Source organism: Notamacropus eugenii, chromosome 2, assembly GCF_028372415.1.
Source record: "Notamacropus eugenii isolate mMacEug1 chromosome 2, mMacEug1.pri_v2, whole genome shotgun sequence".
Classification (NCBI taxonomy): domain Eukaryota; kingdom Metazoa; phylum Chordata; class Mammalia; order Diprotodontia; family Macropodidae; genus Notamacropus; species Notamacropus eugenii.
In genome coordinates, this window is record NC_092873.1 from 387,092,822 (window position 1) to 387,117,944 (window position 25,123).

General features: G+C 39.9%; 1 protein-coding gene across 1 annotated transcript in view; it reads right to left on the bottom strand.

The window, feature by feature from the left end:
* The window catches only part of CAPN9 (calpain 9), a 62,685-nt gene that overhangs the window by 16,690 nt on the left and 20,872 nt on the right, over positions 1–25,123 (bottom strand). Inside the window, exons 4-11 of the mRNA XM_072647461.1 lie at positions 19,062–19,195; positions 15,954–16,122; positions 13,526–13,609; positions 8,801–8,886; positions 8,037–8,114; positions 6,115–6,275; positions 4,415–4,575; positions 2,785–2,993 (exon numbers count right to left, since the gene is read on the bottom strand). Coding sequence (XP_072503562.1) covers positions 2,785–2,993; positions 4,415–4,575; positions 6,115–6,275; positions 8,037–8,114; positions 8,801–8,886; positions 13,526–13,609; positions 15,954–16,122; positions 19,062–19,195 — 1,082 coding nt within the window. The remainder of the gene's footprint in view (positions 1–2,784; positions 2,994–4,414; positions 4,576–6,114; positions 6,276–8,036; positions 8,115–8,800; positions 8,887–13,525; positions 13,610–15,953; positions 16,123–19,061; positions 19,196–25,123) is intronic.

The window sequence follows — 25,123 nt, forward strand, 5'->3', positions numbered from 1 at the left end:
TCTATACTAGGTTGTGCCCTTGCTTATAATGTTGGAATAACAGTTGTGGGTTTAGGATCATAGAATTTAGCACTGAAAATGATTGCAGATAATGAAATCTGAAATTTATATAACAATTAGCATATATTACCTAACTGGGTCTTTCAAACTAATCTATGATGTAGTTACTTAGGTATGATTATGTCTACTTTACAGGTGAGGAAACTGAGGTTCAGAGAAATTAAATGCTCTATCCATGAGCACTCAGCCACTGAGAGGTAGCATGGGGTAGGGGATAATGGAAAGCTGACCTTGGAGTGAGGATGACCTGGGTTCAAGCCCTGCCTCATACATAATGGTTGCAAGACTCTAGGCAAGTCATTCAATCTCTTGGTGCTCTAGGCATCTGTTTAAGACCCAGCATTTCCAAGAAAGCATTGACCTGCATTGATAATTTTGTGTTTTGGAGTTCTCTCTACCATTGAAATCACAGATCCAGCTTCTCTCTATTGCTTAGCCAATATATGTTGGAGGCAGTATTCAAACCCAAGTCTTCCCCTACTCTAAGGTCTGACCCTTAGTCATCACACTACAATATAACTCATGGTACAGATGAGGAAACTGAGAACTAGACTTCCCTTAAGGTCACACAAGGTATAGAAGTCCTATGTTTGAGCACTAATTCTAAAACTTATTAAAAGTGTGACTGTGGACCAGTCATTTCTCTTCTATGAAACTCAGGTCCCACATCTGTAAAATGGGGAGAAGATATGTGCCTAGCCTGCCGCAGAGGGTAGTTTGTGAGGATCAAATGAGATAAAATATGATAAGCGCCTTGTAAATTACAAATGTCAGTTACTGTCATTATCAGTCCAGATCATAGGGGTGAGTGGTCAAAACAGGAAGTTCCTCCATAACCACCAATTGAAAGAGATGATGATACATTATGGATGTGAAGTATTAAGTATCAGATGGACTTTGGTTGTCACCTAAATGAATGAAGTTTCAGGGAGAACCCACAGGAGTATTCCTCTGGGACCTCCTAACTCCATTATTCGGTAGCACAAATCATTAAACCAGTTCCCATAGTGCTTTGCTGCTGTTGCTAAGAAGAAACTCTCCCTCCTCGGGGTATTTGGTAGAAGTCTTTTTTGATATGGTGTACTGCAGACCCTCGATAAAATTTATTGGGACAGGGTTGGGGTGGGAGTGTTAGAAGGAAGGCAGAATTTAGCCATTTACCACCTGTATGACCCTTGGTAAGTCACTTCATCTGCTTCAGTTTGCTTATTTGTAAATGAAAAGGCTGGATGACATAATCTCTGTGGTTTCTTCTGGCTTTAAATCTATGCTTATAGCTTATTTTACCTTATTTGTTGAGGTCTAACTGCTTATTTGCTTCCAGTCTGCTTGGAGAAAGCATAAAAGGCAATGGAGAATAAGCTAATGTCTGAGTAGAGGACTCTCTCTCTCTCTCTCTCTCTCTCTCTCTCTCTCTCTCTCTCTCTCTCTCTCTCTCTCTCTCTCACACACACACACACACACACACAGAGTTCTTGGTTCTGGGGCTCACCCTGTTGCCAACTAGCCATAGAGTTGCTGTCAGGGCAAATTGAACTAATAAAGGGATTTAGTAAATCTTACCAAGCTTTATGTATACTACCTTTTTTTAGGCAGCACAAAATTTTTGTCCCAGAACCCCGAAACTCACAGGACTGACTACATTTTTTCCCTTCAGTTGTTAGGAACAACCAAATTTAGCACCTAATTAAATGATGATGCTTTTTGGGCTCCCATTTTAGGGTTTTTTTGGCAAAGATAGTGGAGTGCTTTGCCATTTCCTTCTCCATCTCATTCTACAGATGAAGAACTAAGGCAAACAGGGTTAAGTGACTTGCCCAGGGTCACACAGCTAGTAAGTATCTGAGGCTGGATTTGAACTCATGAAGATGAGTCTTCCTAATTCCAAGACCAGTGCTCACTGGTATAACTCCCAGTACAGCAGAAAGAGTGTTGACTCTGAACTCAGTGGACCTGTCTTCAAATTCTACCTCTTATATTTACTCTGGGCAAGTCACTTGGGCATCAGTTTCCTCATCTGTAAAATGAAGGTATTGGACTAAATGATCCATCATCACGTGGCCAGTATAATAATACCTAACATTTATAATATCTAGCAATTACATGGCACTTTAACATTTATAAAGCACAACATATAGTAATAGCTATCAATTATATAATACTGTAATTATGTTATCTGATGTAATCCAGTTTGTATCAGAGAAGGATCTGAACCCTGGCACTTCCTAAATCTAAGGCCAGCTCTCTATCCATTATAGAGGCTGATTCTCAATAATTAGTTCAAATAGGGAGCTCCAAGAAAGCTATTAATCCACCCTCAAATGGATTATCTTTAAAATTTGAATCAAGGGCCTCTTCCCTATTGCCTACCCCAGGCATATTTTATACTTCCTGTTACTAGTGCATAAGCTGCTAATTATGCTAATCATCATCATCATCGTCGTCTTTGTTGTTGTTCAGTCATTTTTCATTGTGTCAGACTCTTCGTGACCCCATCTGGGGTTTTCTTGGCAAAGATACTGAAGTGATTTGCCATTTATTTCTCTAACTCATTTTACAGAAGAACTGAGGCACACAGAACTGAGGATTTGTCCACAGTCACCCATAATAAATGTATGATGCTGGATTTGAACTCATGAAGAGGAGTCTTCCTGATTCCAAGCTCAGTGCTCTGTCCACTGTATCACTTAACTGCTCATATTATCATTATTATTTGTTACTCACTGGGTAATGGCCTTCTTCTCCGAAAATATTCGAAGGCAAAAATTAGCTTCCTGGTGTGGTTCAAAAGTTGTAGGAATCAGGATGTATTCCCCGGGGGGCAGCTTGAATCTCTCAGAGACTTCTCTTAGGTTAATGTATGTTTTGCTCCTGGCCCGAGAAGCATGATATCTGAAAAAATCCTTGGTGAGATGCTCATCTTTGGCAGGGCTCTAAAATGAAAGTCAGAAAGCAGAGTTTGCTTAAAGGATAGTATAGCACTAGGTTTAACTTTAGGGATGCTCACATGATTGATTTGAGGATGTATACTTCCAAATTCTCCCCCACCCAAATAGCCCCCCAAAACTCCATTTAGAGTGCTTTGGAACCTTACACAGCAGGTTTCCCACTCATATGTCCCCACATATCAGCTCCATCGTGCTCAGGGATATTTCCACATCACAAATTATGATTTCTTGGCCTTTTTCATTATTTCCACTTTATTGGAGCAAAAGGTTCCCTCAAGTTTCTCTTATTTACCTTCTAAATCTTGTCTGTCATTTAGTCAATCAGTCAACAATCCACAAAACTCTTACTTTGTGCCAGGCATTGTGTAAAGTGCTTGGAGTTCAAAAAAAGATTTAAAAAATGGTCCCTGCTCAAATAATTCACATTCTCTTGAACTTGTCAGATTTAATGAGAATGGGTGGGTTCTGCCTCTAATGAGATAGCAGTGAGGTGATGTCTGGCTTTTGTGAAACATCCTAGGTTAGTTAGTAATCTTCAAAAGAAATAAAATCAGAGTCACTGACAAATAAAAATCATGGATATTCCAATCAGCCTACAATGAAGCCCTTGTTGAGTAAATAGCAACCTGATGTTTATTCTTTGACAACCACAGCTCCAAAAGTTATTCTATCTCATTTTATATCTAGAGACATATCGCTGCCACTTTACTTCATTTCCTTGGTAAATTGTTGTATTGGTCCAAATATAGTTTACCCCAAAATGTAGTATGCAGCCCCCAAATTGATCTATATTTTAAGGGAAAAAACATGTTGGCATGCTCGGGTTCGATGTGTAAAAAACCAAATTAAACTTGTAAGTATGTAAAAGCTTCATTTATCTTTCATGAGATGCTTTCTCCAATAATGAAATGCCAATTGATAGTACTTTGCAGTTAGCAGTTTTGGTTTATATATTAGAGAAAGATTTAGAAAAGCTATGGTATAAGACAGAGATTATTAGCCCCTCCTAGGATTTATACAAGTAAGATTTGGGAAAGCAAAGAAAACGGTGTCTTTTGGGACCTACAAGAGGAAGTAATGAAATAAATTTGTGTTAAATTTTTCCTCTAAGGAGCTCAAGGCAATTTTGTCGTCTTCTCTGTCTGCCCATTGCCCCAATGCCACATTTAGTTCATTGACCTGTTTTTGAACTATTTGTACTTAGAAAGTGGATAGTCATTTGTGAAGAGCTGTTAGGATAAAACTTCAGTTTTTCAAAAGAACTTTGATTTCATATGTGGACATATTCTCCATTGATGCAGATTGATCATACCCTCCAAGCCCCAGAAGACGGTGTCATGAGTTGCCATAACAACTATAATAAATCATTCCCATTGGTCCACCTTTGGAACCTGGGCAGAACATGCCTGGTAAATAGCATATCCAATAGTCAGCAAATCAGCTCCAGATTTCTTGAGTTTCCTTCTGTCCTTTTGCATAAGGGCTACAATAAAAGTGCATTCCTCTTGCCCATCATCATCTTTCTCAGTCAGAGACAATTTGATCTGGGGGTTGGTCCAGAAGGTGTCTGCCATTTGAAAGACAGAAAAATTGTTTTCTCCTTGAGCAAAACAAAAGAACAAAAGTCCTAATAATAGTATTTGTTCCAGATCTGACTCCATCTCCACTCCACTCCATCTCTATCTCACTGTTTTTAGTGCCCTCAATTCTGCCCTCTTGGCCTGTTTCCTGTGCTCTCTTCCAACATTCCATTTTGTTGGTCCTTTCATTTCTTCTTCTTCCTGGTGACCACTTTCTGAGCATTATTCTAAGTTCCAAGTATCTTCTAGCCCTAGTGTGCTAAACACCCTCTTCCTCTCTCATTTTTCAAGCCCCTGTCTAAGACAATCATCCAATGAATCAACAAGGCTTTATTAAGCGATGTGCCAATTCCTAGCCTAGTTACTAGGGATGCAGACAAAAAAGATACTGTCCCTGTCCTTGAGAAGCATATATTCTATCGGGGAAACAATAGTTTATGGTATCAGAAAATGCAAAATTAAAACAAAGTATTTGGGAAGAAGGAGGGAGGGTACTGACATACAAGAGAAGAATTAGAAAAAAGTCATATATAGGTGCTAAACAATTAAGCTGGGATTTCCTGGGAATGAGGGATTCTAAAGGGCAGCTAGGTAGATAGATAGAATAGATAGAATGCTGGGGGCCTGGGAGCAGGAAGACATCTCTTTCTGAGTTCAAATCTAGTCTCAGACACTTCCTAACTGTGTGACCCTGGGCTGGTCACTTAACACTATTTGCCTCCATTTCCTCATCTATAAAGTGATCTGGACAGGGAAATGGTAAACTACTCCAATAGCTTTGCCAATGCAACCCCAAATGGGGTCATAGACAGTTGGACGCAATGGAACAACAGCATTGGCTTGTAGGATAGTGAAAAGCAAATACTTCATTCCAGCAATGTGGGACAGCAATTGCAAAGAGATGGAGACAAGAGATAGAATGCCATATATAAGGAAAAGCACATAATCTAGTGTGTGATGGAGAATAATGGGTAATAAGCCTACTAAAGCACAATGAAATCAGATTATGAAGAACTTTAAATGCTGAATAAAGGAATGTGCATTTCATTCTTTGACCTATAGGTGACAGGGAGTTGCTGCAATTGGAGAGGTGGGGAGAGGAAGAACATGGTTAGACTAGAGCTCTGGGAATATCAATTTGGCAGCTGTGCTTTGGAAAGGGGACATATTAGAGGCAGGAGACCAGTTAGGTCTCCACTGCAATAGTCCTGGTGAGAGGTGATTAAGTCTACTAAAGGGATTGTGGTGTTAATGGGAAGAAAAAGATGGATGAAAGAATCTACTCTTGTATGGAAGCTTCCGTGTACAACTCTTCCTTAATTACTCACCCAGTCTCAGATTCTTCTCACTTAATCATAAATCCATGTTCTCTGACTTCTTGCTAATGGCCTCCCCCATAATGCTGGCCTCAGTCCTGCCTTACGGATGTTCCCTTATGGTTCTCAGATGCCTCTTACTCTGACCCTGTATTGAAGGGCTGAACCTCCAAAGGACAAGGAAGGAGAAGGGGCAGGCAGACAACTGACCCAGGAAATTGCGGCATCCTCCAGCAGTGGATCCTCGGACCCAGCTCCCCTGATGGATAGTCACTTCCCATTTGAGAAGGGCATCTTCCTCCAGGGCATCAGGAGTGAGGTTGCAGATCTCTACTTTGTCAAAGTGAATTTTGAAATCCTTAAAAGTCATCCTGAAAAGAAGAGGAGCTTTGTCAGTGGCAGAGCTTCTAGACAATGACAAGCCATCTATGTTACCCTCTTTTTTGTCTTTCTGTATCATCAAGGACCCCTAGCATTCACTGTACACGCCAAGAGCAATCCCACAAGGCACCAGGTGTCATGGAATGGGAACTTCAAACTGACCTTTCACAAGTAGTGACACCCAAGGGAGTGAACAGATGGGTGCCATATCAGGGATTTTGTAACCACTGAAGTGGAGAGGAGACAATAGAAACAGGAGGTGTTGCAACAATGTAAACCAGTGGAACTTGTTTTAAATACCTTAGACTCACAAGTCACCACAGAGAAGGAAGGCTATTGGTAAAAAGGTCCTATTTTTCTTGATTCATGTGTCTCATTCTATTTATTTTCTTATTGTTTTCAACTTTCTGAAATTCACTTATAATATGCCAGGGACCTCTGGCCACACCTATAAGCTCTTAGTTGAATTCCTGGATCATTTTGGAGAAAAAGTACTGCAAGAATAATGCTGTCCTTAAAATATGAAAATTATACTGACCTGACCCCTAGTGGCAAGATATAGCTATTTGTGTAATAGTGGTGATGGATATACTTTGATCAATCCACACTCTCTCAACAAACCTTGTTACACATGATCTGCCTTTGCCAGAAGATTAGACAGAATGGGGGGGGGAGGAGGGCATATTCATGGAATTAAACATTTCCTTGTGAAATATTAATTGGATTGTTCAGGTAATGAATCCACATCCTTGACTCTAATTGATAGTGAGCATTAACCAAAGTGGAATACCTAGGTGTCAAGATCCTACTGTAATGAATTAATAAAAACCCTTCCACAATGAAAGAAACAACCATTTTTTGGTCTGGTTCTGTGACAGTCAGTTTGAAGTTTCTCTTGATATTTGCTCCAAACTCCCCAAAATTCAGAGGAGGATGACCTTTGGGATTTTTGCTCTGGTTGAATCAGAAGAATGATATTCAGAAGAAAATAAAGTCCTTTTTTTCTTTTTGTTTGACAAGAAAACCAAAGCAGGAACTAAAATAATAGAGTTACACAATGTGAGTGATAGGAAAGACCTTAGAAGTGATCAATAATAACAATTAAGTGCCTACTGTGTGCAAGGAACAATGCAACATCATGCAGCAGGAAGAGCCCTGAATTTGGAAGCAGAGAACGTGGCTCTGAATCCCAGTGCTGTCACTCATCCATGTGACCTTTGAGAAGTCACTAAAATTCTCTAAGCTCTAATTTCCTCATTTATTAAATGAACTGGGCCAGAAAATCTCTAAGATAACTATCTTCAAGGGGATTATTGTCCAGTAATTTTAGGGGCAACTAGGTGTCTCAGTGGATAGATAAACTGGTAGGCTTAGATTCAGCAAACCTGAGTTCAGATCCAGCCTCAGACATGTTCTAACTGTGTGACCCAGGGAAAGTCATTTAACATCTATCTGCTTCAGTTACCTCAACTGTAAAATGGGGACAGTGATAGCGCCTACCTCCCAGCATTGTTGTGAGGATAAAATGAGATAATATTTGTAAAGTATTTAACAGTATCTAGTAAACACTTAATTAAGTAAGCTTGTTTCTTGTCTCCTAGAAAGACATCTATACAAGTGGCTAATATAAATGGTTGTTGAATGAATGATATGAATGAAATTATGGTAAATACAGAGGAGATGTGTAAATAATACCACCTTCCTTAAAGATAATTGGAATTATTTAATAGCATTAGACACAGGTACTATACCAGAATTCTCCATCATCAAGAGCAGAATGGCATAGGCGTTTTTGTTCAGATGAGTCGATAGAATTCCATTCACGAGAACTATGAGAAAATAAAGTTACTTTTTAAGAAGAGCACCCTCACTAAAACCTAAAATAGGATCATATAATGTTAGAGTTGAAGAGGTTCCCAAGCATTCAAATCCTCTGAACTCTGCTGTAATAAATTTTCCTTCATACCTTTCAGTGTCAAGCATGTTTCTAACACCTTTAGTATAGGTATTGAGATCTCCCCACACTACCTCGAGACCCCCCACCAAGGGTGGGGCCTCAGCACATGTGTCTAGATCCCCTCACTTTGAAATTAAACTTCTGTTTGATTCTTGACTCTCCTGTCTCAAGCCTGCTCTGTTCAATGCCTGCCCCCCACTGGTTAGAGGCTGGTTTGGTTATGTTGACATTAATAAGAGGGAAGATTTTAAATGCAAATGTCTTTGGGAGAGGTGATAATGTTGATTTCAGCAAATCCATGCTAAATGCTAAGTAAAAACTTGCTATTAGATTCTTTCCTGAGATCAACTTTGATAGTGGAAAGAGAAATAAGCCTTTAACGTGGCAGAGGAGAGGAAACCACATAAGAGAAAAAGTCAAATGGGAGCCTGCAGGCATTATCTACATCACAATTTCATATAAAGAATTTATCTGCCGTGGATCCCACGTATGTAACTGCTCCCTTGTCTGGCAACCCAAACATTGTTAGAAGCTCAAGATGAAGGAGAGGATACTGACTTGTCACTCCAAGGACCATTCCATTCTACCTGGCCCCAAGGATTCCGGACCCTGACGAGATCAACCTTTTGGCCTCGGTAATTCACCTAAAAGAGAAGTAGTAGAGAGAAATGAAATTTTAAAACAGTTTGAAAGTTTGGACGTGTTCATATGTAGTGAGTGCCCAAATCTTCCTTCCCTCCTATTGCTATAACTATGCTGGGCAGGGAGGAAGGAATAGATAAATTCCCCCAATCACTGCCCTCTGAGGGTGAGCCAGCATAGGTATCATGAAATGACTCAAAGAAAGACTGCAGGTGGAAATGATGTTAATATAACAATCAAAGGGGAAGGTGCCAAAGGGTTTTCAACAATGGGGAGAAGCATAGTCATAGCATCAGCCAGAGGGGAGAGTGTCTGCTCTGGCCTTTCCACATTATGTGACCATAGGTCTCTTGGGCAAGAGCTGATTCATTACGTTTGTGGGGAAGGATCAGAAGCTGGAGGCCTGACCCAAGACAAGCAGAAGATAGAAAAAAAAAAAGGAGTGGAGAAACTTCATTCCCAGCCGGAGCTTCATCCAAGTCTACTTCCCCACACCATGAAGAAGACTTCAGTTGCTCTAAATCTTAAGATCCCTCAATGGACAATAATCCCTCCATAAGGTAGTGAGCAAAATAGCTTTTGGTAACTGCTCTCAGGGTCTGTGTACATGTGGGGAAGAAGGATTGAACAATGGGAATGTGCCTTTGCAAAATTCCTGGGTGGCCAGAGTCCGAGAGAAGTTATGGGCATAGCTGAGCATTAGTGTCTGAATATATTTTCATATAATTCCTTTTGTTGATTTTATACTTTTAAGTATAGAAACTATATTGAGTTAGCATATTTATATGGTCTCTTGGGTGGCAGCATCTGCTTACTTTTTGATGAAGTCAGTAGACTTAGGGAGGAATAGGGGAGGGCCTCCTTGTAGAAAGGGGGTTTGAGAGCTGTTTTGATTGTTTAAATGTGCTCTGAACATGCCCCTTAGACTAGCAAAATGAACAAACTTCCATCTAGAAGGGAATTCTAGATCCTCAATTCCCTGGCAGAGATAGAATCTCCACTATTGGAACTTTCTGAGAACTCACTTCAGCACTGAGTAGTGGGACTGTTTAGCACCTGAGTCTTACTGTAAACAGAATTAGGTTAGTGGTTAACCGTGTTCCCTAGTAGTTCAATGTGTATAGGCATAAAGGCCTTTTGCCTCCATGAACAAGGCCTAAATTAAAAACTCTTTTGCTTTGCCACTAAGTTTGTGAATCTCCCATTTAACTACCAACAAGAACATTTATAGTCACTCTTAAACCCTTTGGGCACCAAAGCTAAGTCACTGAAAAACTTATCAAATGCTAAATAACCCTTGAAATCTTCTATCCCCTAGTTGAAGGGTTGATTCACATTTTGAATAATATTGTTTAAATCATCCCAGAGCGGCAATTGGGAACTATAATACAATCTCTCTTAACTAAAAGCCAACTAACTGAAACCCTCAATCTTTGCCCCAGCTTTTTTTTTCTTTAGCAAGAGTAGAATTGCTCTTAGGAGAATGATGGCAAATGGCAAATGAACAAGTTGTTATGCAGTATTCATCTTAAATCTAGCTTCTAAGAGATGTGTTGGTTCAATACAAATCCAGGCCAACATCTCATACTTTCTAGAGCTACATCTCTAATATTGGTACCATGACTACTGATATTTAAGATAATAACACTGAAGCATTCCAAGGTGCTGAATTATTAAAGAAATGTCCAATTGCATTCTCCATTCTGTAATGCAGAAATATAGACATCTGGAAAGATTTGCAACAATGTGTGGAAAGAAAAAGGGTTTTATGAGATAGCTGTAGGTGGATGATTCAATTGATCAGAACATGCCATTTCCCAAATGGTCCAATTTTTTTGAGATTCACTGTAATAAGATGTAGTTTTAGAGAGTACTTTAAAGTTCACAGAGCTCTAGGTGCTATTATTATCCCCATTTTACAGATGACGAAATTGAGCCTGAGAGAAGTTAGAAGGCTTGTCCAGTATCACAGAGATAGCGAATGTCTGAAGTAGGATTTGAACTCAGTTCTTCTAAACTCTAAGTCTAATATTCTAGCCACTGTGACATTGAGCACTCTAATGTACTGTTCTACTTAACTGTATATATTCACTGGGTCTTTAGAATTATAAAGAGTGTAATCACTACAGAGTGCCGTCTGTACCTAGAAATTCATCATCCCAGAGTTTAATATAAACAGTTTAGGGAAACACAATCAATGTTAGCTATGGCTCTTCAGCACTGCCTAAGTGTGACAAAAAGCAAATAGACCCAGCAAAATCCCCAATGCCCATCTTCTCTGCTGCTGCTGCTTCACATGACTGCAGTATCTCTGTGCAGAAGACTCTGGTTTTATCCTCCCCACTCACCCCACCCCCATGTTCCCACCTCATTCTGAACAGGCAGCATCCCTATGAAATCAATGGCCTTGGGCTTGTGACACACACTGGCTTGCCTCTCTCCCCTCAGCAGTCCTTCCTGGTCCATACCTTCTACTTCTTCCTAATGTCTCCTCTCATTGCTCTTAGGAGCTCCACTGACTCAGGCTCACAATACTTTTCCTTCCCTGCCATTCCTAATGTGAAGCGGCATGTGGCAAGGGCCATGATCCATGTAATAGTGAGCTTCATAGAAGTGGAGAGAAAGAGTGACTTAGAAAGCAAAGAGGACAGCGACAAGATCAGGGAAGTGTATTCTTTGGAGTGAGATTTTTAAAGCTCTAATATGGGAATCCACCTATCCATCTACACACGTGCGTGCGCACACACACACACACACACACACACACACACACACACACACACACACTGAGTTAACTATCAATATGCCACAGTGCTTCTGACGATATATACATATAATATATATACACACACATATATATGCACACACATATATGTGTATATATATATTATACACACATATGTATATGTAAATAGGCGTATGTATATTCACTGTTGTTCAGCCATTTCCAGTTGTATCTGACCCTTTATGACCCCATTTGGGGTTTTCTTGGCAAAAATACTAGAGTGGTTTGCCATTTCCTTCTCCAGCTCATTTTACACATGAGGAAACCCAGGCAAACAGAGTTAAGTGACTTGCCCAGGGTCACACAGCTAGTGAGTTTATAAGACCAGATCTGAACTTAGGAAGAAGTATCTTCCTGCCTCCAGGCCTGGCACTCTATCCACGGTACCACCTAACTGCTATCTATCATCTATCTATCTATCTATCTATCTATCTATCTATCTATCTGTCTGTCTGTCTGTCTGTCTATCTGTCTATCTGTCTACTGTCTGTCTGTCTGTCTGTCCATCCGTCCATCCATCCATCCATTCATCCATCCATCCATCTATTTATCTATCTATCTATCTATCTATCTATCTATCTATCTATCTATCTATCTATCTATCGAGAGATACCTAAATATGTACCTCCAAGTCAGGAAGATCTGTATTCAGTTTCTACCTCTGACACGAATTGGCCTTGACTGTATGAACAAGTTGCTCTTTAAATGTCTCCATGACCTTGGTAGCTCTCTATTTCCGCACAGGTGCTAATCTGAATTGATAAAGTAAAGTTCCCCTTTGGGAACTCCTAATTCAGATGAAATAATAGGTTCAGTTGAAAGAAAGGAAGGAAGGAAGAAATGAACACAACTAATGGGTAGCTGGGTTGTGCAGTGGATAGAGGGGCAGAGCTAGAGTGAGGAAGAGTCTTTTTCCTGAGTTCAAATTTGGGTTCAGATACTTCCTAGCTGTATGATCCTGGGCAAGTCACTTAATCTCTGTCTGCCTTGATTTCCTCAACTATAAAATGGTGTCTACTTCACAGGGTTGTTGTGAAGATCAAATAAAATAATATTTGTAAAGAGCTTAGCATAATGCCTGGCACCTAGTAGGTACTTACTAATCAATGCTTTGTTCTTCTCTTGTTTCCTCCCTATCTCTTGTCCTTCCCCCGCTCCCCACTCTTTCTTTCTCCACTCAGAAGTAGAAGTGCCAGTTCAGAATATCCTGCCAACATCATGGGTAACAGAAGAATAAAAGGTCTGCATTATGCAAACTGGATAATTAGCCCCTGAATAATTGAATTGGCTAGGTAAAAGAGGTTTCAAATGAGGAAAGGTGTACATCTGATCTTCAAACGCTGGAAATGAAGAAGAGACAGGCACTGTTGTTGGGCTCCTTTCCCTCCTTTCTTATCTCCCTTCTCTTGGTCTTTTTCTTTCTCAAATGTCCTGCAGGTACTTATTCTCTCCTTCCCCAAGCGCACAAAACACTCATGTCCCTTTGGAGGTGCTTATGGAGGGAGTGACGTTTCTTTGTTCTTTGGCCCTTTGGGATTAGTACTTTCTCCAGTGATAAGGTCTATAGATATGCAGTTGAGAAGAATGGGGTAAAGAAAGAAAAATTTTGAAGCAACTCTTGTCTGGGATTCCCCTCTCCCCTCACTCCACACCCACCATTTAAAATATCTGAAATCCATTCTGAGAGCTTGGAATATAATACCAAGTGTTTGGAATGTGATACCATGTTGGCCAGTCATTGGGCCTTCAAGAGTTCGCTACACTTTTTGGTTTGGTTTTAATATCCCATTCTCTCTGGACCAATTCACTTTTCTTTCCTCTCCTGTGTCTTGATAACAGATAATTCTTTCACCTACCTGGTCAATTCCAGTCAAAGTATATGCATGACCCTTAATGAGGCCAAAAGGTGTCCGTGCTTCTGACTCTGAAGAATTTCTGACCTAAAGCAAAAGCAGAAAGTAGACTCTTTACAGTAGAGCTTTGCAATTCATTGAAATGTTATTCCTTTAAATCCTCATCGGCAGTAGACACATTGACGAGGCACAACTCATTCCTTCCAATAACCATTCCATACACTGCCACCTTCTGCCACCCCTTCATACCTGCCAACTGAGAGTGTGCAGGTCCATGAACAATCCAGAAAATTCTTCTCTTTTAGTTTCTCTGTGCTCCCCTATGCTATGAGGATTGCAGGGGGGGAATTTGGACCTTTGTGTATAATCCAAGTGCAGCATTAGCTTTCTCATTTAAATAATAGTGCTTGGCACATCTGGGAATGTTACCAACAAGAACTTCGACTCTTTTATTTCCAAGTAGTTTACCCCCTTCTCATTTCTCCAGGGAGTTTGTCTGATCATTTCTTAAGTGTTCCCCTACTTTTTATTGTAATGTTTGTTACAACAAATGGTGGAGCTCCATCAGTTGGCAAATATTTATTAAGCACAGTAGATAGGAGGAATCAAGATTTCCCCCATCCATCCCCAACCTTTTCTTTTAGCTTGAAATTTATGTTTTTAAAGGCAATTCACCTTTTCAAAATTAAATTCTGGTTGTGCCTAAAACAACAAAGTCACTATTCTTTCTTTCTTAGTACCCCTCTGCCCACTGCGGTAGCTTACACAGTCATTCAATGGACCGCATCCATCAGAAGTATAATGCTTCCTTAGCGAAGATTATACTGGCTTGCCCCTGTGCCTACAATGTTCTTTCTCCTCACCTCTTAAAATCCCTAGCTTCATTCAAGGCTCAGTTCAATTGCCACTTGATTTAAGAGTTCTTTGCTGATCCCCACAAGTTGCTAGTGCCTCCACTTCATATTACATATATATGTATATTTATGTATACATATATGCATATGTATATAAATGTATGTATATGTATGTATATTTGTCATATACATATATATATGTTTATTTATATTGCCAGTACCTAATACCTAATTGTAAGTACAATGCTAATTCTCTATTTTCCATCAGCAGCTATTATTGGTTTTGACTCCATAGAACGTCATACTCCTAAATCCCCCTCCCCATTAGGTTGTCAGTTCCTTAAAGGCAGAGACTGTCTTTTTCTTCTCTGTATCCTTAGTCCTTAACACAGTGCATGGTATTTAGTAGGCACTTTATAAATATTTATTTAATCTAAAATCATTAACATAATGCCTGGTACATAGTAGGTGTTTAATAAATGTTGTTCCCTTTCTCCTTGTTGTTTTGATTTGGTGTATTTAACAAAGCGCAGCATGCTATTCCTATGGGAAAAACAGAGCTGTATGGGTTAGGCAGCCGTATAGTAAGTTGTATTTGTAACCATTTGAATAGTTGGACCATTTACTCTTTAGTTACTTTGCATTTACTTTCTATGTGTTTTGTATGTACTTCTATGTGTATATGTACATATAGCATCTGACATACAGCAGGTATTTAATAAATGCGCTTAATTCATATCATAAAACCACAATGACATGATTCTGGAAAACCAAGCCCTTTGTGGACATCAAAGAAAACTGTCCAAGATGTCCAGAAGAAGCCAATCAGAATGGTAAATGACTTGAATCCATGCCATATGAGGATCCATTGAAAAAGTGGAGAAGAAATTGGAGAAGAGTTATAGGGGGATATGAAGTATGAAAAGGGGACATGATAGCTATTTTCAAGTTTTTGAAGGACTGTCATGTGGTAGAGGGATTAGGCTTGTTCTGTTTGGCACTAAAGGATACAACCAGGTGTGAAATTAAGGCAATATCTAGAAAAACTTTGTAATCATTAGAGTTGTCCCAAACTGCATTGGCCACCTTGTGAAGCAGATGATTAATCCTCATTAGAGGTCTTCAAGAATGGGCTTCCTGACCACTTTTCAATTATGTTGTAACAGAGATTCTTTTTTTTCAGTCACTGGACTAGATGGGCATTTTAGGTCTCTCCCAACTCTAAAATCATGTGATTCTGTGATACTTCTGAAACTTAGTACTTTTGCCAATTACTTATACCTTAGTATGCAAGAATTGACAAAAACCTTTTCTAGGTTTTGGATAAGGAAGAATAGGAAATCCCTGGGACACTGAGTTGGGCAGGGTCCATAACGGAAAAAAGGGTGTGGAAAGGTAAAGTGAGGGGACAAGCCTACTCCCCTTTCCAATTTTGCTTAGATCTGGCTCTGGATACAGAAATTAAAGTGCAGTGATATTAAATGAATTGCCATACGTCACAGTGATAAAAAATGTGCCCATTCTTTGTTCATTCCTATTCTATAGTTTCCTCCATGGTCCTTATGTGTGTAACTTACATCTATGGAGCACCCCACCATAGAGCTTCTCTTCAAGGCTTTCTCTAGGATCTCATAGAAGTTTTCCGGAGCCTTTTTAACTTCAAAAGTCTCTGCTACTCCTCCTGTGAAGTCTTCCATAGCTTCAATTGTGCTTCCGCCCTTCAGGGCTTCATAACTTCCACTCAATCTGAAAACAAGAGGAGGAAGACATCAAGGCTGCTATGAGACAGTAGGAAAACAGGCATCTTCCAAAGAAAGGAGCAGGCAGTCCTCAGGGAAGGGGATGAGTCAAGAATCACAAGATCCTAGAGATAACAAGGAAACTGAGAAACTGTCTACTACTAACCTAACTTTAAACAATTTGTCTTTAGTTTATTGTTTTTCAATTTTACTTAATATTTTTTGCTTTTAGAATGCTTTTGTTTCTGAATATATCTTTCCTCCCTTCTCTACTCAGTGGATTATCTCTTGCAACAACGAGAGAGACCGAGACAGAGAGACAGGGAGAGACAGAGAGGAAAAGACAGAGAGAAGGAGAGGGGAGGAAGAAGGAAGAAAAAAGAAAGGAGGGGAGGAAGAAAGAAAGAAACAAAAGAAGGAAGAAGGGGAAAAGGAAATAGAAGGGGGAAGGGAGGAGCAAAGGGAGAAAGGGGAAGAGAGGGAAGGAGAGGGAAAAAAACAGTTCAGCAAAACTCACCAGCACACTAATTGGTCCCAACAGAATATGCAGTGTTACATACCCATAATATCCCATCTCTTCAAATAAGAGAGTTATAGTGTTGGGGTCTTTTTTTCCATCTTTTATTTAGGGACAAGAATGGTCATTATAATTTCACAGTATTGAAGTTTTTTCCCCAACACCATTTGGCAGATAAGGTACTGAGATCTAGAGAGAGCAGGTAACTTGCCACAGTTGCATAGCAAATTGCTGGAAGACTAGAAATGAGGACTGCTGACTCTCAGTCTGATGCTGCCTTCCCCCCACTATTATTGGGGAGAGTTATGAAAGCTTAAGAGAAAACAAGAATTTTTATTTTCCCACCAGCTCAGCCAGACTACCTAGAATGCACTGTTCCCAGGTGTAGCAGGGATCCTTATCCTTCAGCCAGGATGGATGGTATCCTTAATCTTTGAGGTGACCTTGGGTAGTGTGGAAACAGTTCTAGACCAGCTGAGGGAGCCACAAAATATCAGAATTGGGAGGAACATCACAGACCATCTAGTCAAATCTGTATCTGAACCTGAATCTACAATATACCTATCGGTAATGTAATTCAGCTACTACTATTCAAAGTATCCCATTATACTTTGGGGCTGTCTCTGTTAGGAAGGTTTTCTTTATAATGATCCCCTCCTCCCTCACCTCTGATTCATTTAGCAGTTCTGCTGTCTTGGGGCAAGTAGGACAAGTTAAATCTCACTTCCATGGTACAGCTCCTGGCATCTGGCTGGCAGGAAATGGCTTGTAGAGCATATGGTTAAATCAGTCCATAACCAAATAATCCAAAGTCATCTGTAACTCAGTGAAGTTAGAGCTAATACAGGCCCTGAGCTCAGTCATTTGTTAGATAATAAAACATCTTTATGGGACATGCTTGACTCAGGGAACTGCCAGCCTCTTTTTGAGCCTTTACGAATAGAAATAACCAGGCAAGAATATGTGCTGGGGGAATTTCAATTTCAATTCAATTCAGCCTGATAAACATTTACTAAACACTTACTAGACAGCTAGGTGGTGCAGTGGATAGAGTACCTGGAGTCAGGAAGACCTGAGTTCAAATCCAGCCTCAGACACTTATTAACTGTGTGATCCTGGGCAAGTCACTTAACCCTGGCTGCCTCAATTTCCACATCTGTAAAAATGAGCTGGAGAAGGAAATGGCAAAACCATTCCATATCTTTGCCAAGAAAACCCCAAATAGGGTCATGAAGAGTCAGACATGATTGGACAGCAACAAAAAAGCACTTACTATATAGGGAATACTCTTCTGGACACTAGATGAGATAAAAATGTTGACATAATCCTTGCCCTCATGGAACTTACAGTCATATACACGGGTATATGTATAAGACATATACACAATATATGTGTATAAGACATATACAGATAAAAACACATGTACACAATGTGTATAATACATGTGTATAAGACATAAGCAGATAAGACATATACATAATACATGTGTATAAGAGATATACACAGATAACCACAATACACAATAATATATGTAAATTAGAGATATGCAAAGTATTACTTTGAGGGGGATCTTCACCCCAACAGAAAGGATCATGACAGACTTCAGGAAGGAGGTGGCATTTGAGGTAGGAATTCCACAAGCAAAGAGAGGAAGAAAGGGCATTCCAAGTATAGGGAACAATGCTAATCGCTGGGGATATAAATAGAAGCAGAAAAGAAAGATAGTCCCTGACCTTGAGGAGTCTAGATTTTAATGGGGGGAAGGCACCACATAAAAAAAAAGGAAGCTGAAAGGAGAAGGGGGTTGAGGGAAAAGTGATTGAAGGTGCCATGCAAGGGCATGGTGGCAGAGTTTGGAGTGCTAGGAGTACATGATCCATGCAACTGAAGATTCAGAGTTGACATTATACATAGACACTGCTTAATAACACCCACGTACATCCATATATGTGATGGTTAGAAATATACAATATTGATACATGATTAATTAATAACTTTGCACTGTAGTTTTTTTGTGTGGGTGTATGTTCTCTCTTTGTGTCATTTCGACAATTCTGGAGTGCCCTTCCTGCCTTCTCGTGCTCTCGCCTTCCTCTCTCTTGCTTTCCAAACCCAAAGTGGTGAAAGGGAGCAGAGAAGGGGTATTGTTAGGTCTAGGGACCGGGAAAAGGCTGGAGAGTAGCAGAGGAACCATGTGGTCCTTTTTTGGTCCACATCAAAATGAGATTAGGTCATTTAGGGACAAACTGCATGCTATTCAGCATTGTGAATCCCCAGTTCTTTCTCATTTCCTCCTCCCCAGCTTCTAAGCTTCCCCTACCACTTGGTTTATACAAAAATAATAACCATGAAACAGTCTCTTGAGGGATTTGTACGCTTTTTTGTGAGATAGTGAAATTCTTGTCAGTCAAGAGCAGGTGGACACTCACTTGGCATATGCCTTTTCCAGCAGGGCACTCCAGAATTCATTGTTATCAGCAGAGTGAAGGAAAACCAAACGATCTCGGAAGGTCGGGAGTCGGTCATCAATGACCACATCCAGCCACTCGCTGTGCTGCCAGATCTGTTACCAGAGACATGAAGAAAGATGAATGGGTAAATCATGAAACAGACTGACAGTTCCACTAATGGCCTTCACTTATGCCTCATCTTGAAAGGCCATGTCACTTGGAAAAGAGACTGGGGCAGGTCCTATCAAGCTGGGAAGGATGTGAGTTTCCCTCAATCAATGTACTTCATGTCTGATTTTTGAGAACCAGCCAGTTAAATTCAGAAGAATTTATCACCAGAAGATGGACACTTGGTGAAGTTTGTAAGCCACAGTAATGCATGAGTAACAGCTGAGAGGCAATGTATTAATAGCAGAAAGATTAAAAGGGCCAGGGTTCAATTCTCACTTCTGCCTCATTCATCTTACTACCTGTGGGACCTTTAGCAAGTCTTTAACCCTTTGGGGCCTCACTTTCCTCATCTCTAAAGGAGAGGGTGGGAGGAAGAAAAAGGGAAGGGAAGGGAGGGAGAGAGGGAGGGAGAGGGGAGAGAGGGAGAGGGGGAGGAAGGAAGGAGAAAGGGGGAGGGGAGAGGGGAGGGACGTAGAGAGAGAAAGAGAAAGAGAGAGAGGAAGAGAGAGAGAATTAGAAGACCTGTAAGGTCCCTTCTGACTCCAAATCTGTAGTCGCACATTCGAAAGCAGTGGTTGTCCAGGTGTGATCTGGAGACTCCTAAGACTTGCCTACACCTTTTAGGGGTCTTGTAAGGTAAAAACTATTTTCATAATAATGCTAAAATGTTTTAATTTCTAATATAGTAAACATTCATAGTTACATAATGCACATAAACAAAAGCTCTTTGCATGGTCCTTGATAATTTATAAGAGTATAAAGGGGTCTTGAGACCAAAAAGTTTGAGAACTACTGATCTCAAGCATAGTCCAGTAGAAAGAGAGTGGGATTTGAAATCAGAGTGACTGAGTTTCATTTCTTTCCCTGACAATAATTATTACCTCACTTGATCCTCAATGGATCCTGGAATGGAAGTATGATTACTGTCTTTATATTATCTCCATCTATGAAAAGAGGAAACTGAGGCAGATAGAGAATAAATGACTTGGCCAGAATCACATAGCTCATAAGTGTCTGAGGCTGGATTTGAACTCAGGTCTTCTTGTCTTCAGGCTTAGTGCTCTATCTGTTGCACCACCTACCTACCTTTTCCTTAAATAAGTCACCTAATGTATTTAAGCCTTAGTTTCCCCTGTTATAAAGTTAGGGTTTACAGTAGTTAACCTCTAAGGTATCTTTCAACATTAAATCTATAATTCTTTGCTCCTAAGGCCCACTGCAAAATGCTAATGGTCTTTTGAGGGGGAGTTGGAGGCAGGGAAGGGAAGGAAAGATATTGACCGACCTGAGTTTGATACTTTACAGAAAGCACAGTCAGGTCCAATGCTCAAGAAATCTTGAATTAACTGAGCCTTGTTTCTGTACATTTGACTCCCTCCAATGGTCCTGCCCCTCATCCAAATCCAAATACAACCAGTTGTATCTGTTGGGGCTGGAGAGCAGGTGAAACCGGCCTTATAGTCTCTGACGCTCTAAGTGGTTTCATGTAGCACCTTCTCTCATCTATTATGGCATCTCCTTTGCTGCCCACTTTCCTACCCCTGTTCCAGCTGATCAACAGCCTTCTAACTGTATCCTTAATGCTCATCAATATCCTCAGCATAGGTGGTTCCACCTAGACCAGACTTACCCTGTTTTCTGTCTGTCTTCCTGTCTGCCTGTCTGTTTGGTTTTTCCATTCACACAAGAAATGCTGTATTAAAATAGTATTCCATGGCCAACTTACACCCTGGGGAAAGGGGAGCTGGGAGGGTTAGTGTGCTCACCCTTGAGAATGGTAGCACAGGGCCAGATGAGGACAGGGGGTCATGCAATGATCTTAGAGCTTCTCCTTTTAAAATTCAGTCTTCCTCCTTTTTCCTTCCTTCTTTCCCCATCTGACACTCCTTATTATGTTACAGAATGAAAATCCTGAGGCTTCAACGAGGAGCAGAGGATAATGGAAGGAGATGGTAAATACAGTGGCAGCAGCAGCTGTGTCTTTATAGCTATGCTGTTGGACATTGACCATTTCTCTGCATCAATTAATTACCCTGGGTCAGGCCAGAGGGCTATTTTTTTGTTTTCATTTCTCCAGAGTTCTGTTATGGAATCTTAAATGGTGAGATGTCAGAACTCAGTTGAGCACAGCAGCAAGCTGCCTGCCAGAGGGTAAATTCAGATTTCTGTTCTTTGTAAAGGGAATCTCACACCTCTTGACAGATGTTCATGGAACTGCTTGTGATTGCTAAATTCATGGACATTCTTTCCTGCTGTTAGGAACTTCACACATGGGGTAGATAAGATTTGGACAGATGTCTAATGAGCGATCAGGGGCCTATGCTCCCTAAAGCAGCAAGCGGTTGGGAATAATGTCTTCCCATTAAGGTATTCTAATGACTGGCATTCAGATAGGAAGAACAAAGTGATTCAGGATGGCCCAAATGACCTAACTGGCCATATAGCACCCATGCACCTGCATCTTCCTATTTTGTACTAGCATTTACTTAAAAGAAAAGAAAAAGAAATGACATTGTACTTAGGATCATAGGTCTAGAGCTGGAAGGGACTTTAAAGGCTATTTAGCTGAACCCCTTCATTTTACTAATAAGGAAACAAAGGCTCAGAGAAGGTAAATGACTTGCCTAAGGTCACATAGCTAATTAAGGGTCAGAAGTAGGATTTGAACCCAGGTCTTCCTGACTTAAACTCCAGCATTCCATCCACAAAGCTATATTGCCTCACTTGTGAGGTGATGTAGGGTAGGAACTAGAGTAAGGGTTCTTAACTTGGGGACCATGAACTTGTTTTTTAAAACTGTTTTGATAACTGTACTTTAATATAGGGGCAGCTGGGTGGCACTGTGGATAGAATGCCAGGCATACAGTCAGGAAGACATCTCTTCCTAAATTCAAATCTGGCCTCAGATGCTTACTAGTTCTATGACCCTGGGCAAATTGCTTAACTGTGTTTACCTCAGTTTCCTCATCTGTAAAATGAGCTGGAAAAGGAAATGGCAAACCACTTCAGTATCTCTGCCAGGCAAATCTCAAATGGGATCACAAAGAGTCAGACATGACTGAAAAACAGCTAAACAAAAATTAATGTGGAACTGGGGAGGCTTGAAGCAGAGATATCTTCTACTTACTGGCTCCAGTCTATCCCATCAGTTCCAAAGCTGTTGAGTTAAGAAAACACTAGTGTGTTGAGAGAAGATCTGTTGGCATCTGCCATGACTGCCAGCCTCTAGTGTGAAGAAAAAACTCTGGCAGTGGCAGAGGAAACTTGAGGGTGGGAGGGTAAGTTTCTACCAGGGAAAACTCAGGGAAGATAGTATGCACAAGATAGAAGATTAAAAAAACTCCAGTTCTGTGGGCAAGGAAAGGAGGCATTGTCACCTTGGCACAAGTACTGTTTCTGTGTATAGAGGACATAATGCTGGATTTATAATCAGGGGACCTGGGTTCAGAGCTTGCCTCAGACATTTAAAAGCTATGTATGTCACTAACCTGCTGCCATCGTCTTGGTTTCCTTATGTAAAATGGGGGTGATGATATTTATAGTACTTATTTTATAGGTTTGTTGTGAAGAGAGTGCTTGGTAAAATCTTGAAATTTGAGATAAATGTGAGCACTTGTTATGTAGTGAGGGAGGTTTCTAATTTTATAATTTGATATGAGAGAACCGGGAAGATACCCTTCAGTCTTCAAAGATCTCCTTTACCTAGGTGCCAAAGTCCTGGAAATGCTGTCATTAGAGATATATTTCTTTAGATCAAATATTGCCTTTTTGATCAAATTAGTCTCATTATTTTCTTTCATAGAAATTTATTGTTCCTATGTTTGTTCTTTGATCCAATCATTCCTTGGGATTATATTATTTTGTCTCTATTTAGGTTTGAATCTTTTCTTCAAATTCTTCCTTCTTAATTATAATTTTTTATTGTATTGTGTTTAGTAAAATGTGTATATTTCTGTTTTTTGACATTTGTTTATGTTTGTTATTCTCTAGCACATGATCAAGTTTTGTAAGTGTGCCACATAAAGCCAAGAAATATGTTGAATTCTCATAATTCCCATTTAGTAATTGCTAGAGGTCAATCTATTTTTTATGAAATGCTATTCAGTTTACTAACTCTTGCTAATAACTCTAAGTAACTGTTAGTAACTCTTGTTTTCTTTTTTTTTAGTAGATACGTCCCAGCCTAAAAGGGGCTGTTGAAGTTCGCAGTAATTATTGCTTCCCTCTCTATTTACCCATACAGTTTGGTTAGCTTTTTAAATTCCCATGACTGTGCCATTCAATGCATAGTTAGTATTGCTATTGCTTTATTAACCATGATGCTTTAAGCATAATATAGTTTTCCTGTTTATTTCATTTAGCACTGTCTATTTTTACAGTTGCTTTGTCTGAGATCACTATTACCAGCCTTGGTTTTTTGAATTCAGCTAAGGCATAAAAAAATGTTACTCTAACCCCTCATTTTAAGTATGTATGAATAATTTATGTTTTAAATGTGTTTTAGTAAACAACATATTGTTGAATCTATTTTTTTCTATCCATTTTATGGGTAAGTTCGTACTTTTCATACTCATGGTTATGATTGTTAGGTTCTTTTCTTCTATCACATCCTATTATAATGTTTCCTCCCTTTGCCTTCCTCACCTACTTTTTTATAAAGAAAAATGAGATGAAATAAAGGAAGAAGATTAACATCAGTTAGGTGTAAATGGAGCAGTCTGGTCCTATTCTTTCACCTTGTCTCTATACACCTCAGACGCTTGACACTCCCTAGCTGTGTGACCTTGGGCAAGTCACTCAACCCAAATTGCCTCATCCTGGGTCATCTTCAGTCATCCTGATGAATATCTGGTCACTGGATTCAGATAACTCTGGAGGAGAAGTGAGGCTGGCGACGTGCACAGCCCTCCCTCACTCAAAACAAAGTCAAGTGAAAGTCATGTCATTGACTCTGATGGCATGGTCTTCTTCGGCAACGAAAGACAAACACATACTACTACCCAGACCCAGATGAACATTGCCGCTTCCAAAAATGCTCATTAAAATATCTCCATCATGGGAAAACAAATACACTGGTAATCAGGTTAAAACTGAGCTAACAGATTTAAATTTTTGTTTTTGTTTTTACCAGAGCAGTGATTTCACAGGTGTAAGATGGGACACCTGGAGGTGAGTGACTTGCTCAGATTCACTCGGCCAATATGTACAGAGGTAATTCTTTCTGACTCCAAGACCTATCCACCACAGCATGCTGCCTCTGTTATCAGTCACTAATACCTTAAAGTGAATTAATTTCTCAAATCAATCATTCCATTTCCAGAAAGGCCTGGGGCAGTATGAGACTTCTGGTGGGAGAGAAGATGAGGAGAGTGTGCCAAGAAGGGGGGTGAGGTGAAAGCAAGAAACATAAACTTTTGGTCTTTGTGTATGGTTGAGAGATATCATTGTTTCCACATGGCCCCATCAACTGAGGCCTTTGAGTCTCCCTGTGTGCTTCTTTTGCTTTTTGTTTTTCTGTTTCCCTCAGTACTTTTCTCTCTTAATAACTTCATGTGACCATTTTTTTCAGTGCAGAGGATCTTTTTGAAATTATATAGTAATTCAGACATGTCGGTGTTACAGGTATAGACACTGAAAATCCAGATTCATCACAAAGATAACATAAAAGCTGATTGTTTATTTGCAAAAAGATCTACCATGGTTCATCTTCAAATGGCCATCTAATCTACTTAAAATACGGTTTTATTTGCAGAAAACGATTGGCATGTATCTTAGGACTATAACTGTTCAATAAAAGCAAGGTCTAATTGTATTCTGTCTGAAATGATCAGGCATATTAAGTATATTTTTTGGCTACCCAGGTCCCATAA